This window comes from Phodopus roborovskii, unplaced genomic scaffold, assembly GCF_943737965.1.
Source record: "Phodopus roborovskii unplaced genomic scaffold, PHOROB, whole genome shotgun sequence".
NCBI classification, from domain to species: Eukaryota; Metazoa; Chordata; class Mammalia; order Rodentia; family Cricetidae; genus Phodopus; species Phodopus roborovskii.
The window spans coordinates 198466-213815 of NW_026126448.1; the positions used below are offsets into that span (position 1 = coordinate 198466).

At 52.9% G+C, this 15350-nt stretch overlaps 1 protein-coding gene across 2 annotated transcripts in view; it reads right to left on the reverse strand.

Annotated features, from left to right (window-relative positions):
• Positions 1 to 15350, reverse strand: part of Acot11 (acyl-CoA thioesterase 11) — a 52807-nt gene that overhangs the window by 14317 nt on the left and 23140 nt on the right. For both annotated transcript variants that reach the window (XM_051188361.1, XM_051188360.1), the window contains exons 2-7: positions 7979 to 8186; positions 7304 to 7373; positions 4566 to 4626; positions 3615 to 3713; positions 3121 to 3256; positions 277 to 430 (exon numbers count right to left, since the gene is read on the reverse strand). In XM_051188361.1, the coding sequence (XP_051044318.1) occupies positions 277 to 430; positions 3121 to 3256; positions 3615 to 3713; positions 4566 to 4626; positions 7304 to 7373; positions 7979 to 8174 (716 nt within the window). In that variant the 5' untranslated portion in view covers positions 8175 to 8186. The remainder of the gene's footprint in view (positions 1 to 276; positions 431 to 3120; positions 3257 to 3614; positions 3714 to 4565; positions 4627 to 7303; positions 7374 to 7978; positions 8187 to 15350) is intronic.

Genomic DNA, 15350 nt, shown 5'->3' on the forward strand with positions numbered 1-15350 from the left:
GAGTGCAGGCAAAGCCAGACCAGGGTAGGCCTCAGGGTCAGTCTGGTGGGGAGACTCCCAGTAGCTACCTGGAATGTGTGGATGGGTGGGTAAAAGAAGGTATGGCCATCTCACAGAAATGGCACCTCTCTGGTTTGACAGGTGTGAAAATCCAAGGTTATCCTCACAGAACATCCAAGCTTCTAGAGCCTTGCATGCTGACAGAGTAAGGGTTTCTCTTGCCAAGGAAACAATCTCTGGAAGAAGCAGAGAAGGTGCAAATAGAGGCTGTCTCACCTGGCTGCAATGGTGGCCACATTCTCCATCCAGGCCATGATCTGGCCACCAAAGGTATTGCCTTGATGATTGGCATGAGGGGGCAACACCAGTTCCACGCTCTCCACTCGGGTCTTCTCTGCCGGCACCATGTTGCTGCTGTCCTTGTCCAGGTCTGGTCAGGGAGGAAGGCGGGAAGGTGAGAAGACCCCTAAGGATAGACTCTCCGTGGAAGCCCCAAGACTCCGGCCCCCACCCTGGAGCATTAATGTAATACCACCAAGTGATCACACGGCTAGACTGGTCCTGGTAAAGAACAGAAGGACAGAGCCCAGCTGGGAGACAAGGCACACCTGAGCCAACCCCTTCCACACCGAACACAGGCTGTGTGACTTTGATGCATCAAGGAGACCACTGGGTCTCAGACACCCATCTATAAGGAGCAAGTGTCAACCCCAGCCAGACAGGATTGTGTGTCAGTGAGGGACGGCTGTGGCTGTCATGTGCTATACTTTCAGGACGGTCCTTGCTACCTACTACCCTGACCAATCTTTGTTCCTCGCAGAAGTGGCATTACGATACCCAGGGTGGGAGAAGTCAAGGAGCAAACAGAGCCTCTGGGGTCAGAGAGCTGATGCCAACATGCCCAATTGAAGCAGAGTGCTGTTATTCATCCCCAGAACCCTAAGAGTCCTCCGCAGAGCAGCCAACAGAGAGATGACTTTCACTGGGGTGAAAGGCTGCTGAGATGTCACAGGAAAACAGAAGCTGAAAATTACCTAAGCCAAAGTCTGGAGGAGGTGCTGGCAGGTGCCAAGGCCTTCGGCTAAGCTTATGGGAGGACACAGGCCCTGGGGCTGAACCATTAGTCAGAGGCTAACCTTAACCCTAACCCTAGCCCTAACCTCTGTATCTAGAGTGACCCTTGGAGGCATGCTGTCCGACAGCAGGGATGTGGGAGGGTTATGACAGAATGGGCAGGGCCCCTATAGCATCCCTACACCCAGCAAGACAGGGTCAAGGAACTCAGAGTTCAGCATGCAGTGAGTTCCCTCCGCTCTCTCCCCATTTTAGCAAAGAAAAATTACCTGGCTTTTGGGTTTTGCTGTTATTTTCAGTGCTGAGAATTGAACTCAGACCATGTGCATGCTAGTCAAGTGCTCTACCAGAGCCTCTGTGGTTTTTGTTTGTCTATGAGACAAGGTCTCTCCTCATAGCTCTGGCTGGGCTGAAACTCAATAAGTAGGACACCTGGCCTTAAACTTGTGGTGAAACTCCTGCCTCTACTGAGACTATAGGCACTGACACCATGTGGCTCTTTTTTGGCTTTGTTTTATTAATTTTTTATTTTATTATTATCAGCATCATTATCATGAGTGTGGAGGATAATGATGATGGTGGTGTGGGGTTGCTTTTTGCTACAGGATGCATTTGAAAATCAAAGGGCAATTTTGTGGAGTCAGTTATCTCCTTCCACCTTTAAGTAGGTTCTGGGTATTGAACCCAGGTTGTCAAGCTTGCACAAGTTCCTTTATGTGCTGAGCCATCTCACTGATCCTCTCTCGGGGTTTTTGAGAGAGGGTCTCTCTGTAGCCCAGACTTGCCTGCTCATTATATGGACTCAGGGACAAAAATCACAGCATGTTCCTGCCTCAGCCTTCCAAATGCTAGATTTACAGAAATAAGCTACCACACCATGTGTTCATGCAGGTATTTTGAGAGGAGGGAGATGTAAGGGAATGAGACTGGGTTTCATGTAGTGCAGGCTGGCTTCAAATTTGCTGTATAGCCAGGCTGGTCTTGAACTCCTGATCCTCCTGCCTCAGCCTCCTGTGCCAAGTACCTGTTGGAATTGCCAGTATGAATCACTATGCCCAGCCAACACTCAGTTTTTGATTGTTTATTTTGAAACACGATCTCACTATGTATCCATAGGTGGCCTTGAACTTCATATGTAATCAAGGCTGGCCTCTAACCATGATCCTCCTGCCTCAGTCTCCAGAATGCTACAATTAGTGGTATGTGTCACTTGGCTCAGCTGAATTACTTGTTATTTGCCTGAAAATTGGCTCCTTCAATTTCAATATGAAGGAAGACCTCACATAAGAACATGGAGATGAATAAAGAAGCCCAAGGTGCCTGTTCCTGCCTCCCAGGGCCTTTGTCTCTGTAGAACACCTTCCTCACCCCCCCCCACCTGCCAAAATCCCACCCAGTCCAAGGCAGATCATCCTGTACCAATAGAGAACAACCATCAAAAGAGATTTTTATAGAGGAAAAAATATCAAGATCAAGATACAGAGCAATGTGTCCTATGTGTTCCCTTCGGGGTAAAAACAGGGAACTAAATGACACACATGTTACTTAAATCTACAGAGAGCACCCCTAGAAAGATATTCAAAGCCAGATCTCAGTCTTTGCCTCAGGGGAGATGACCTGGGCTCTGGGATAGAGGGAGCCTTGCTTCTCATCTTTCTGTTTTTCTTGGGCAGAAAAAGAAAACATATATACACATTTGTACACATATGCTTTTGAAAATTCCTCTAAGTCTTCAAAGCCTAGCCCAATACTACCTTCCCACACTATCATCCCGCACATCTCCTAGAGGCCCAAGTGCACTGTGGGTGACGGGGATTTCAGCTGGTCCCCACTCCGTCACCACTGCTTCTGCTCTGTGAGTGAGTGGCCCCGGCATCTGCTTTCCCTGGAAGGGATCTTGAGGCCAAGGAGGCCAGAGAAGCCTGAGGTCACCAGGGTCAGAGGTCCATAAGGGATCTTGTCCTCCTTCCACTCAAAGGGGGCTCAAGGACACCAACCAGCTGCCCTCCTGTGTACACCCAGCTTCCCTCTTACACCCACACTCACCATCCTGGATGGCACAGTGGGTCAGGAGGTCCTTGATGGTGTCTGCGTAGACCAGCCGCATACGCCGGCGCTCAGCTGCCACCCCGTGCTCTGTCTTCTCTTCCTCTGTCAATGGTATGACCTGCTTCAGCTTCACCTGTTGGTCAAGAGAGACGGGGACCAGTTTCCTAAGACAGCACAGTCGCCTGATGCCTGAGGCTGGTACCTAGTAGGTCTGGGCTGCTGGGGTAAGAGGGGTACTCCAGAGATCTCTCCCCTCTGTGCCCGCCTTCCTGTCTCCATTGTAACCAGACAGAGCACAGATCTCTCTAATGCCCCCCAAGATCCTTATTGGGTAAAGGGCCAGAAGATGGAGGGATCTGTTTAGAACAGTGTTCCTCCTGTTTAAAAGGGCAAGGAGAGGCAAGGAAAGGAGCAGGAACCTGGGTAGGATCCCAGAGGGCCCCACTGGGGGTATGGTGGGCATTGACAGAGCAGCTGGGAAAGCCGTCTACCTTGGAGAGCTCCCGGTGGGCCACAAAGGTGGCCAAGGCCTTGCACACACTCCACTGTTTCTCAGAACATAGGTCCTCAGAGACCACCTGGATGCCCACCTAGAGGGGGACAGGGCCATGGGGAGGGAGGGAAGGAAGGAAGGAAGCGGACTACTCAAGGCCTGAAGCTTGGTGAAGCTAAAGAGACACCCAGGCTCAGCCTCTGAACATAGAGTTGGTTCTGACTTTCCCTTGACTTCCTGGAAAACCTTGGACATCCCCTTCTCTAAGTCTGTTTCCTCATCTATAGAATGGGAATGGTCACAGCCACCCTTGAGGGATTGCTGAAAGGGTTAAAATATGCCCCTGTCCTCTATTGATACTGAAAGGGCAGACCTGTGGGATCCTGGGAAGGAACTGGTACTATGTACTGCCCAGAGGCATGGTCAGGACCCTGCCACCCCGGCCTCTGTGGCTCCTGGAATCACCAGCTCACTGGGTGACGCTGCAGGACCTAACTAAAGCCCAGGAGAAGAAATGAAGTCCTCAGCAGCTGCCTGTAAACCACGGCACCATGCTCCCACTAAACCTTCAGTGCAGGAGCCATGGGCCCACTGTACAGACGTGGGAACAGAGGCCACTAAGGTGAGCTAGTAGCCCAGTCTGTCCCATTGCAGCACCATGACCTTCCTCATGACAGGCTGCCTTCCTCAGCCTTTATCACCTACTATTTATTGCATGTGCCTGGCCAGGAGTGGAAGCCCTGAGCAAGCCTGCTCCCCTTCCTGGCCTCCATGCTCCCTCCTGTGCTGTGGAATATTAGCAAGGAAGGCCTTAGGGTCCTCCTCCCCAAGCCAGCCATCTTGGAACTCTAGTCAGGGTCCCAGGTGTGAGGGGGCTTGGCTTTGGATCTTAAAAGACAGAGTGGAAGAGAAAGGCCATCCCACCCCCAGCAGGGCCAGCCACACACACCTCCATGCTGGAGTTGAAGGCCCGGTTCACCTTGGCCTTGATATTGACCACTTGGCCGACACTGAGGAGAAGAAATCAGGAAGTGAGCCTTCCAGAGGGAAGAAGGGAGAGGACAGGGGCCCCAGACCCTCAACACCTCAGAGATGGGGGATAACTTAGACCCCCAGAACACAGTCACATCTGCAATGTCACCAAGCCAGCGGGCGGCACGAGCCCTCATCCCACAGGTGGAGATGCACAGCTTCCAGGAGCGCCTGGTTTTACACTTCTGCCCCACTGTCCAGGAGCGACGTGGCCTCATTTTGCCCACAGTTCCCCACCTGGGGCAGCCCTCCTATCCCCACAGCGCCCAACACTCCTCCTCCAGTGTGACCTCTGCCTCCCCTGTCCTTAAACCACACTGGGCCCTGGCTTCTGCTCTCTCTTCTTCTGTTGCATTTCTGTGCTTCATAAAAGGCAGAGCCTGTACGGGGCAGCCACACGCTCCACTGGGAGTCACATCCCAGCCCAGGGAGCATATGTTTTGCTCACCAACACACCAAGCACATGCGGCAGCCAGCACGAGACCTAAATGGTGAGGCTTGCCAAGTGCCCATGGCTGGAGAGAGGAGTGAGCAAGGAAACAGGGCACTTCAAGGTGCTCTGTGTGCAATCTCACACTTGGAGATGGGTTTCGAGGGGCTGAACATCAGAGTTAAGTCATTCATCCAAGGTCACCCGGCTAACAAGGCCACTCAACTAACACGCAACAGGGCAGGGACTGAAATGGGCAGTGTTGACAGAACCAGCCCAGTTCTTCCCAGCTGCAGCCAGCCTGTCTTTCCCTGAATGTTTCACGTGTTCACATAAATCTCCTGGGAGCCAGCTAGCTTGCCCTGTGCCTGCACAGCTGATGGGCTATGGGGATGAGGAGGGCAAAAGGTGGAAAGCTGTCCCAGCTCATTCTCTGTGACCTCAAGAGGTCCTTTTACCTCTCAGCACCTTGGCTCATGAACGTACAGAGAGCATGCCCCCGACTGAAGCCTGGAAAGTGTCGGTTCCAAGGGGCATGTCAGTCACAAGGCCACAGTGTGGCCACACAAGACTAGGTTTGCCATGCCCCGCTTCAACTGTCACACCATCATATCACCAGTTGGTGACCTGGGGCAAGTCACCTCACTTCTCCGAGTCTGTCTTCTCCTATGTATACCTCTGGGAATGCGTGGGGACTGCCTGTACCCGTAAGGATCGGTGAGAGGTCAGGTGACTCAGCCCAGCACCTGGCTAGTCAGCTCAGGGGCTCAGTGAGTGATCTCTGCTCACAGTGCTGGGCATGTCATTACTGCTAATGTTTCCAGCAATACTGACACTCAAGCAGGAAAGTGTTATCTGCAAGATGTATTTTTACATGCATGTATCCATGTGTAGATAAAGCAAGACAGCAAAGCAGCTACTATCAGGTCCTAGCAACACTGACATGTCCTAATGTCCATGTGTTTGGAAGTTTTCATGGTCGAAAGTTAGAAAAGAGCCCAGTGGTGGTAGTGAACATCTTTGATCCCAGTGCTTGGGAGGCAGAGGCAGGCAGATGTCTGGTCTACAAAGCAAGTTCCAGAACAGCCAAGAATAAACAGAGAAACCCTGTACCCAAACAACAACAAAAGGTAAAAGTAAAAGAAAATGCGAGTAATGAATGTCTCAGTGGTCAAGAGTACTGGCTGCTCTTCCAGAGGACCCAGGTTCAAATCCAGCATCTACCGGGCAGCTCACAACCACCTGTAACTCCAGTTCCAGGAAATCTGACCCCCTCTTCTGGCCCCTGTGACAGCTTGGTCAAGTTGACATAAAATCAGCCAGCACATTAACTAATACAGAGTATGTAGTGACTGACGAGTACAGGGACTGGCCAAACATCGCCCTTGTTAGTCACACACCGGGGGCCTGGCCTGGCAGCCCTGAATAAGCCCTTAGCACTTGATACCCTGTGTGCACTGGCATTATCTAGGAGTAGACCAGGAGCAAGAGCTCTGTGTGAAGCCTGTCCTAGGCCAAGGGCTCAGCAGCTTCCTTGTGTCCCAGCAGGAGAAGGATTAGTGGCAAAGCATGGGAGGTAATGACAAGCTTTCTAACCTTTACAGACACTGAAAAAGAAAGAGAATGCCTGGGTAAGAGCTGGAGTGGATCTGAACCAGGGGTGGCTGGGCTCATTCTTCTAGCACAGGCTGGGCCCTGGTGCCTTGTCAGGGCGTCTCCCTACAGTCTGGTGACCAGGAGCCTATGAAGAAATGTCTGAGATAAAAGAGGTGTTTCCTGGTCAAATTCAAGTCCTTCCATTTTACAGGTGAGGAAAACCAAGCCCAGAGAGAGAATCTGGGCTACCCAAAGTCACACCGCACCACACGACACACTTCAGAAACCTGAGCTGTTAGCTCTGCATGTTCCACGGCTGGCCTTCGGCCTCCAGACCCTCCCAGAGAAGTCCTTCCAACTGCAAACCTGAGACAACTTCCCTGGCCGAATCCTGACAAGAAAGCTCTCCTGCTGGCACAAAGCAACAGCCCACTCCTACCCCACTGCTACCCCACAGAATTGCAGAAAGATGTTCCACCCCCAAGACACCAGATCCCACCTTCCAAAGCCATCAGTCAATGGAGTCAGCTCCTAATACCGCGCAGCCCGGTAGGTGGAGAGGCAGAGATGATGGCCCTGTGCTCGAGATGGGCAGGCCAAGAGGGTAGTAAAGTCAGAGGGCCACTTACCTAATGGTATGGTCAAAGTAAATGTCATCCATGGAAGCTGTGACGCAGGGGCAGCCAGCATGCCTCTCCGCTGGCTCGGGAGAAGAAAGCCAAATGTTAGCAGCTTCCCCATGTCACACAGGCCTCTAAACATATGTCCCTCTTCCAGAGACCTCTCCACCAAGAGTGCCCATCTTTCTTTTCCCACTTCTGCTTCCTTGCCTCAGTCCTTCGTCCCCTCTGGAGCCCTTTCCCTGACCGCATGGCTGGCTAGGGGCCTCTCAATCCCTGCTGGTACAGCCAAGTCACTGTTTTAGACCTGGAGGCTGGAGAACAGAAATGTAACAAAAGCCAGCGTGGAGAGGATCACACACACTCACAGTCAGTCTCTGAGCCTGACAGTCTCCCAGCCAATTGGGAAATAGCTTTGGTTAAGGCTGCAGCAGAGGCAGACAGGGACATCTTCATGGTACCATCACCCAGGGCTAGGAGACTAGAGGAGAGGGACAGGCTGCTCAAGCAACTAGATGAACAGAGGATTTGAGGCAAGGGATGAGCAGGAACTAAGGCCAGAGGGGGAACAAGTATGGAGACCATGAGAGAGGAAGAGACCATCTTTGTAAACTGAGGCCCCCCACCCAGGTTCTACAGGGCAAGCGGTGGGGATATGATGGAGAGCCTGAAGCAGAGCATCACCTGACAGGCAGGCTGTGGTGTCGATCCATTTGAGCAGCTGTCCGATGCTCAGTTCCCCACGGTGGTTAGTGTGGCAGGGCAGCACCAGCTGGCTCATCTGCACCTCTGTGGGGTTCCGGTACTCCTCACCCTCTGCCATGGCATCTCCGTGCTCTGGATGTGAGATGGACTTCCGGGATGTGCGACTAGAGAACATAGAGGCAAAGCCCTGGGGACAGGAGAAGACAACACGGTCAGCATTCTGCATGTCTCTGCCCTGCTAACCCTGACACCTCAAGTACGGAGGAGAAGCAGTTCGGCCCTCCTCCCACCAGCCTAATCAAGGATGGCCACCATGACCCATGATCCTCCAGCCCACGCTCTCAGACTTCAGAGGAATGCCACCTCTTAGGGAAGTGCCTACTTCCTTGTTACAGACAGACAATGGGCAACTTTTAAAGTTTTCCTTCAGTGTCTCTCTGTGGAGCCCAGATTGGCTTTGAGCGTTTTCTTTTCTTCAGTCTTTAAAAGAATAGAATTATAGGCATGTCACCAGTTTCACTCTTGACTTTCTCTCTACAAAAGATGGTAGGGGACTAGAGAGATAGCACAGCAGTTAAGAGCACTTGCTGCAGAGTCCTGAGGACCAGAGTTCAGATCCCAGCACCCACATAGCATTGGAGTGTGATGGTTGGAATGAGAATGCCCCCCCAGGTTCATGTTTGAATGCTTGGTCCCAGTCAATGGAACTGTTTAGGAAGGATCAGGAAGTGTGGTCTTGTTGGAGGAGGTGTGTCACTGGGGCAGGCTTTGAGGTTTCAAAAGCCCATGCCGTTCCCAGTTAGCTCTCTGCATCATGGCTGTGCCTCAACTACTGCTCCAGTGCGATGCATGTCTATCTACTGCCATGCTCCCTGCCGTGATGGTCATGGACTGGCCCTCTGGAACTGTAAGCCCCCATTAAACCCTTCTTAAGCTGCCTTGGTCAAGATGTCTCTTCATAGCAAAAGTAACTAAAACACCTGTACCCTAGCCCCAACGTGAGCATAGCCAGGAGGGAAATAATGTATGGCACTCGTGAGAGGGAAAGGGACCATTCTGCCTGAGAACAGGAAAGGGTACACCAAGCTTGAAGTCCCACCTTTCATGTGTGGATTCCAGAACCTTCTCCGTTAGTTCTCCAGCTGTGACAGATGACTGACAGTGACTACCCAGAGCTCCAAAGTCAATAGATCTGAGGAACACTGGGGCTTGGGGCTTCCAGCCTAGCCAAGCAAATGTGAGCTCTGGGTTCAGGGCAAAACTCTGCCTCAGAGGAACAGGTGGAAAGTGATGGATAAAGACCCTCAATACCTTCCTTTGGTGCGCACGCACCTGAACACATATATGCACTCACACAGACAACACAAAATGTAGCGGGAATATATATGGAGTCCCATGACTCTATCTCAACATTAAAAAGGAAGGAAATTCTGACATATTCTCAAAATTCAATGAAAGGTATAGACATTATACTGAGACAGCAGTCACAGAAGGACAAACACTAGAAGTCACTCATAGGACATCCTTGGATCATATTTGTAGGGATGGCTTGGGACTGAGCTACTGCTTAATGGGGTGAGCAGAGGGTGGGTTCTGGTTAAACAAGATGAAAAGTTCTAGAGACAGTGGTGAAGGGGACCCAATATAAACACAGTTGATCCCACTGAACTACACACTTGAAAATGTTTAACTTCCAGGTATGGTAGTACACCCTTTAACCCCAGTACTTGGAAGGCTGAGACATCTCCACCTCCACAGGTCAAGGCCAGCCAGAAGTACTTAGAGAGTCCCATGCCAGGCAGGGCTCCACAGTGAAACCCTGCTTTTAAAATAATGAAAAGGTTTAAAGTAGTAAACTGGGAAACAAATGGAACAAGTGCTCCAAGCAAAAGCGGGTGGCCAGGCTGCACTGATGCTGAAGATCACTTTCTGTGAGAACCAGAAGGGATGCTGGTGTAGTGGACATTCACTACGGTGACTTCCAGTGCAGTGCTGAGACCTCGGATGCACGGCCAAGCGTCTGCAGTTGCTACTGTTGGCACATGCACTGTGGCCCTGGGAGTCGCAGCTCCCTGTGAGTTTGGTGCGGCTGAAGCAAGAAAGACGGCGTATGCAGACGTCTACAGGAATTAGGATTCCATGAGAGACTTTTGAAGAGACAAGGAAGGCTGCTCTCAAAGTGAGACATGATTTCAGAATGGTGAAGAAATCTTTGGACTGAGCGCCACAGATGTTCATGGCTGACCTGTGTTCCCGAGTGATGACGAGTGAGTGTTGGGCTAAGCAGTAGTTTCTCTCAACAAACAATTAAAAGTTATATGGACGAAAAGAACAGTGAGGCCCGGGGTTGGGCGCAGGGAAGGGATATAAGGAAGACCTCATCCACCTCCTATGCTGGGCGGCCTAGGTCAGTGGAGCCTGGGAATTGCTCCCAAAACAGTGTCTCAAGCATGGCTCCGACTTCATCCCACAGGCCCACAGACCCCCTTCTGAGGCTCTCCCCTTCTTGAGGACCTCAGAAGGAGTACCTCAGCCAGTGCTTCAGCATTCAGATCTACTGACCACGGAGTTCCAGGTAGTCACTGCCGGTCACCTGACCCAGCTGAAGAGCCAACAGAGAAAGTTCTACACCCCACATACGAGAAGGGGGGCTTCAAGCTTGGAGCACCCTTTCCTGCTCTGCAGGCAGAAGGGGGAACGTGCCTGGTAGCCCCTCTGACAGGAGACCTACTGTCCCATCTCGGTTTATCTGCCCCCCTAGTCAGAAGTGTTCTCGAGAGCTGGGAAAACGGGTGAAGGGGGCAGCGTGCACTGCGTTCCAGTCCTCGTGGCCAATGCTGACTGTGCAGCGGGGGTCACAGTCACTGCCTGTTGACACAGCACTTACGTGCTGCATACTCTCTCGGGGGCTCACATGTGGTAATCTAATTTCTTTCTCCATTTTATGCTCTCCTAACATCATGTCACAGACAAGGAAACTGAGGCTGGAGCCAAAAAACCCAGCTGATGCCCCAGGGTCTGACTGTGACCTGACCTCCTTCAGGCTATACACACTGCCTCCAGGGCCCCCTGTCACATGATAGTGACAGGTGTGAGCCTACTTCAGCTATGGGATGAGGACACAGCTGGCTCTTGTCCAAAGCCCATGACTCCTAGAGTGATAAGAGACGGACCAAGTCTGTCCGATCCAGAGCTGCTGTGCCTCCCAGAGATGAAGCCTCTTCCAAGAGTTCCTCGGTGCAAGGCACAGTGCTGGGTGCAAGGCCTCAAGGGGAGAAGAAGGCAGCAGGCCTAGGAACTCTTGGCCAGGGTGGGGGTCATCAGATGACAGCTGCCCATCTTTCAGGCTCTCAAAGGCTGCCTGAAGGCTGCTACATTCAAGCGGCCAGGTCCATCACCATGGAAACAACTGCCAAAGGCATCTCCAGCCTGACTGTGCACTGGCTGGGGGGGGGGGGGGGAGGAGTCTGCATAGATGTTGATACAGGCGGCTTAGCATTCTGGGTGTGGCAGGTAGGTTCCATCTTCCCACACCATTCTCATGGTTAGGAGCTCCTAGAACCTTCTAGATGCCCAGGCAGCAAGATCAGGGCCTCCAGTTGCTATCACAGAAGTGCCTCAGACTCCACTCTCCCTGAGCTCAGTTCCAGCAGTCAAGATGGGAAGGCAGCCAGCAGGAGGCAGGGATGTGTGCAGCAGGGAAGCTTCAGCCAATGGGGACTCTGGAGCATGGCCACTCCTCCCAGGAGAGCTGAAGCCTGGGATGGAGTCAGGGCCAGCCAAGCAGGGCCAAGACAGCTGACAGGAAGGGCGGGCATGTGGAGGTCAGAAACAGGACTTCCCAGACTGCAGCTATGCCAGGCACTGGCCCCTGGCCACCCCAAACCTGGTCAGATTTGAGTCCTGACCTAGGCCCCAGCTGACCATGCCATGGCCATGTGTCCCATCACAGACCTATTGGGTCACAGCAGAATAAACCACTTTGCTCAAACCCTCTACAGTGAGAGATGAGACACGAAGGGAAAGGCTGCCCAATGTCACCTAAAAGAAGAGCCAATAGAAGCCCTCATGAGCCAGGCTGCTGCTAGGCAACCTGACAACAGCTTCCCCTCCATTTCCTCCATGGTGCAAGTAGCCAAGTCCCGGTGATCCCAATTCCTTACATGCTTGGTGCAGCCCACTCCCTGCCCACTCTGGCCCTGCATTTCTAACTGTCCATGTTTCCACACCCTGGCCTCAGGCCGCCACACTCTATTGGCCACTCTCAGACTAAAACAAACCCCACAGCCACAGCCACAGCCACAGCCATGGCCACTTGCTACGCCTTGCCTCCCAGGGAGACCTAATCAGGTGTCCATGCTGCTGCCCCCCCACAGGCCTCCCTGTGGTACTCTGTCCTCCCTAAAGAGTAGCCCTACCAGGCACGTGCCTTTCTCAAGACTATTGGATGACTCTCCACTGCTGTCGGGACCGAGATCCAGCCACCGCAAGTCCCCAAGTCACTAAGTCCAGCAGCTGTCCTCACGGCTCCGAATTACACAGGCTCCTCACAGCGCCTTCTCACTCCAGCTCTGTTCCCCTGCTGTTACAACCCTATACCTGCCCCGGCCTCTCCTCCCCTTTCTCCTGTTGTCTCCACCACAGCACTGACCATGCTGTGCTGCCACCCCATCAGGGCAAGGAGAGGAACCCGGCCAAGCACAGAGCAGGTGCCAAACAACCACCTGTGGAAGGGAGACAGGAAAGGGACCTCACACCCAGCCCTAAAGGAGGAAGGGAGGGCTGAGGTGTGTGAGGCTGCAAGGAAAGAAGCAGGACAGCAGCAGTTCAGTAAAGAGGAGCAGGGATGAGGAGGAGCAGGGAGGACGAGGAGCAGGGAGGAAGAGGAGCAGGGAGGAGGAGGAGGAGCAGGGGGAAGGAGGAGCAGGGAGGAGGAGGAGCAGCAAGGAGGAGGAGCAGCGAGGAGGAGGAGCAGGGAGGAAGAGGAGCAGGGAGGACGAGGAGCAGGGAGGAAGAGGAGCAGGGAGGAGGAGGAGCAGGGAGGACGAGGAGCAGGGAAGAGGAGGAGCAGCGAGGAGGAGGAGCAGGGAGGAGGAGGAGCAGCGAGGAGGAGGAGCAGGGAAGAGGAGGAGCAGGGAAGAGGAGGAGCGGGGAGGAGGAGGAGCAGGGAGGAGGAGGAGCAGGGAGGAAGAGGAGCAGGGAGGAGGAGGAGCAGGGGGAAGGAGGAGCAGGGAGGAGGAGGAGCAGGGAGGACGAGGAGCAGCGAGGAGGAGGAGCAGCGAGGAGGAGGAGCAGCGAGGAGGAGGAGCAGCGAGGAGGAGCAGGGGGAGGAGGAGCAGCGAGGAGGAGGAGCAGGGAGGAGGAGGAGCAGGGAGGAGGAGGAGCAGGGAAGAGGAGGAGCGGGGAGGAGGAGGAGCGGGGAGGAGGAGGAGCAGGGAGGAGAATTCTGGGTAGAGACATAAGGAGACAGAGGGTATCGGGGGCCTCAAGACCGACCCAACGGGGTCCCTTTCAATCCTGAAACGCCCTGGAGGGGGGAATGGCTTATAGCGGCTAGTGAGGGCAGACAGAGCAGTGTCTATGGGCCCATTCTAGAGCAGCAGCCCTAGGGCAAGGGAGATGAGTGCCCTGGAGGGAGGTGCAGGCCTGGGAGGCTTTGAGGCAACTCATGAAACAGGTGTTGAGGTCACCTGGCTTGGGTTCAAGTGTAGTTACATAATGAACCTGTACAATCTCAGGCAAGTTGTCCAACCTCCTTTTAGGCCTCCAATTCCTTGTCCACAGACATAGGATCAGAGGCAGGCAAATATCTGTGAATTCTAGGCCAGCCTGGTCTACATAGAGAGTCCAGGGACAGTCAAGGCTACATAGAAAGACCCTGTCTCAAAAAAGAAAAGAAATAGGATCATAACACCTGCCTCCAAGGGTTACCTTGGGGTTGACAGTGAAGGACATCAAACATGTAACACTCCTGGCACCCATCCATCCATGGAGAACATTTATTGAGTGAGCATTTACTTTTGACACTGTGAAACTGAGTCAGACTTCTGAAACTAAGTTAGGAGAAGCTGTCCTTTCTACCATGAACTCAGCAGGTCCACAGGGTAACTGGGGGTGTGGTGGGGCCTAATTACCATCCTTCTGGGAGGGATGCTAGAAGAATCTGAAACACCAGCAATCTATGGACCACTGGGCCACAGAGAAGGGCTTCAATCCCAGGCACAGACTGCAGCTAGAGTTCCTCCTCCCCTCCCCCATCGTCCTGTCTCTCACAAGGCCATGTGAGGGGCTGGAAGGGCATCCCACAAGAAGGTGGGGAGAGAACTCTTTGGTCTACCCTGGGAGCCATCAGCCAGGCCCCATGAAAGGCCTCATTGTCTGAAGCTAGCTGCACTGAGCCATGTAATGGTATTGCCTAAACTGGATGCTGTCCTCACTAAGCAGGCCATGGCCCCAGCCTCTCAGGGAGCCGGGTGCTGCCAGGACAATCTCCCAGCCACTGGACCCATCAGCAAGCCGAGGACATCTGTCAACATTCCAAAGCTCTGTTCACACTAAACAGCACCATCTTCCCCAAAAGGAACACACACACACACATACACATACACACACACACACACACAAACTACAGTGCATAAGCTCTTACTAATGGATGTCAGACTCATCCCAGTGACCTAATGGCTGCCCCAGAGAACACACACTGAGAACAAGAATGTAAACAACTCAAGTTAAGAAACCAGGTAAGGGAGAAATGGCTGAAAGGAGGCTCCCAGCAGACCACACAAAAAGGTAGGTATTGTGTTTTCCAGCCCTGGGTAAAAGAGCGATTGGAAGGAATGAGCCCAGAGAATGGTTCCTCTGGCTTCCTGAGGTCTATAACAACAGATTACAACTTCATCTTCCCCCAGGACCCAAGCAAGCATCTGGATGCTACGTCTAGGTACAGTGTGCTAGCTAGCACCGTACTTTTCAAGTCTGAAGAGTTGGAAGGGTTGAGAAATGAACTAGTGCTTTTGGGTTATGTTAAGTTTCAAAACTAGGACAATCGCTGAGGTGCCTATTTAACATATCAAAGCTGGCTCACACACACACACACACACACACACACACACACACACACACACACACACACGCCCTCTACCCTGAACTCTGAAGCCCAGGAGCTGAGCTGCCCTTCTCCCAGAGGCTTCTCCATATATAATCCAGACATTTTGGTTACCTGCACCTCCCTTCCCTTTTGGACCCTCAGCCTCCTGGCTGCTGCACCTGGCTCCTCTCTTCCTCTCTCTCTTCTCTCCTCCCCTCCCCCACCACATGGCCCAGCTCAGTCTGGCCATGTCCGCTGTGGACT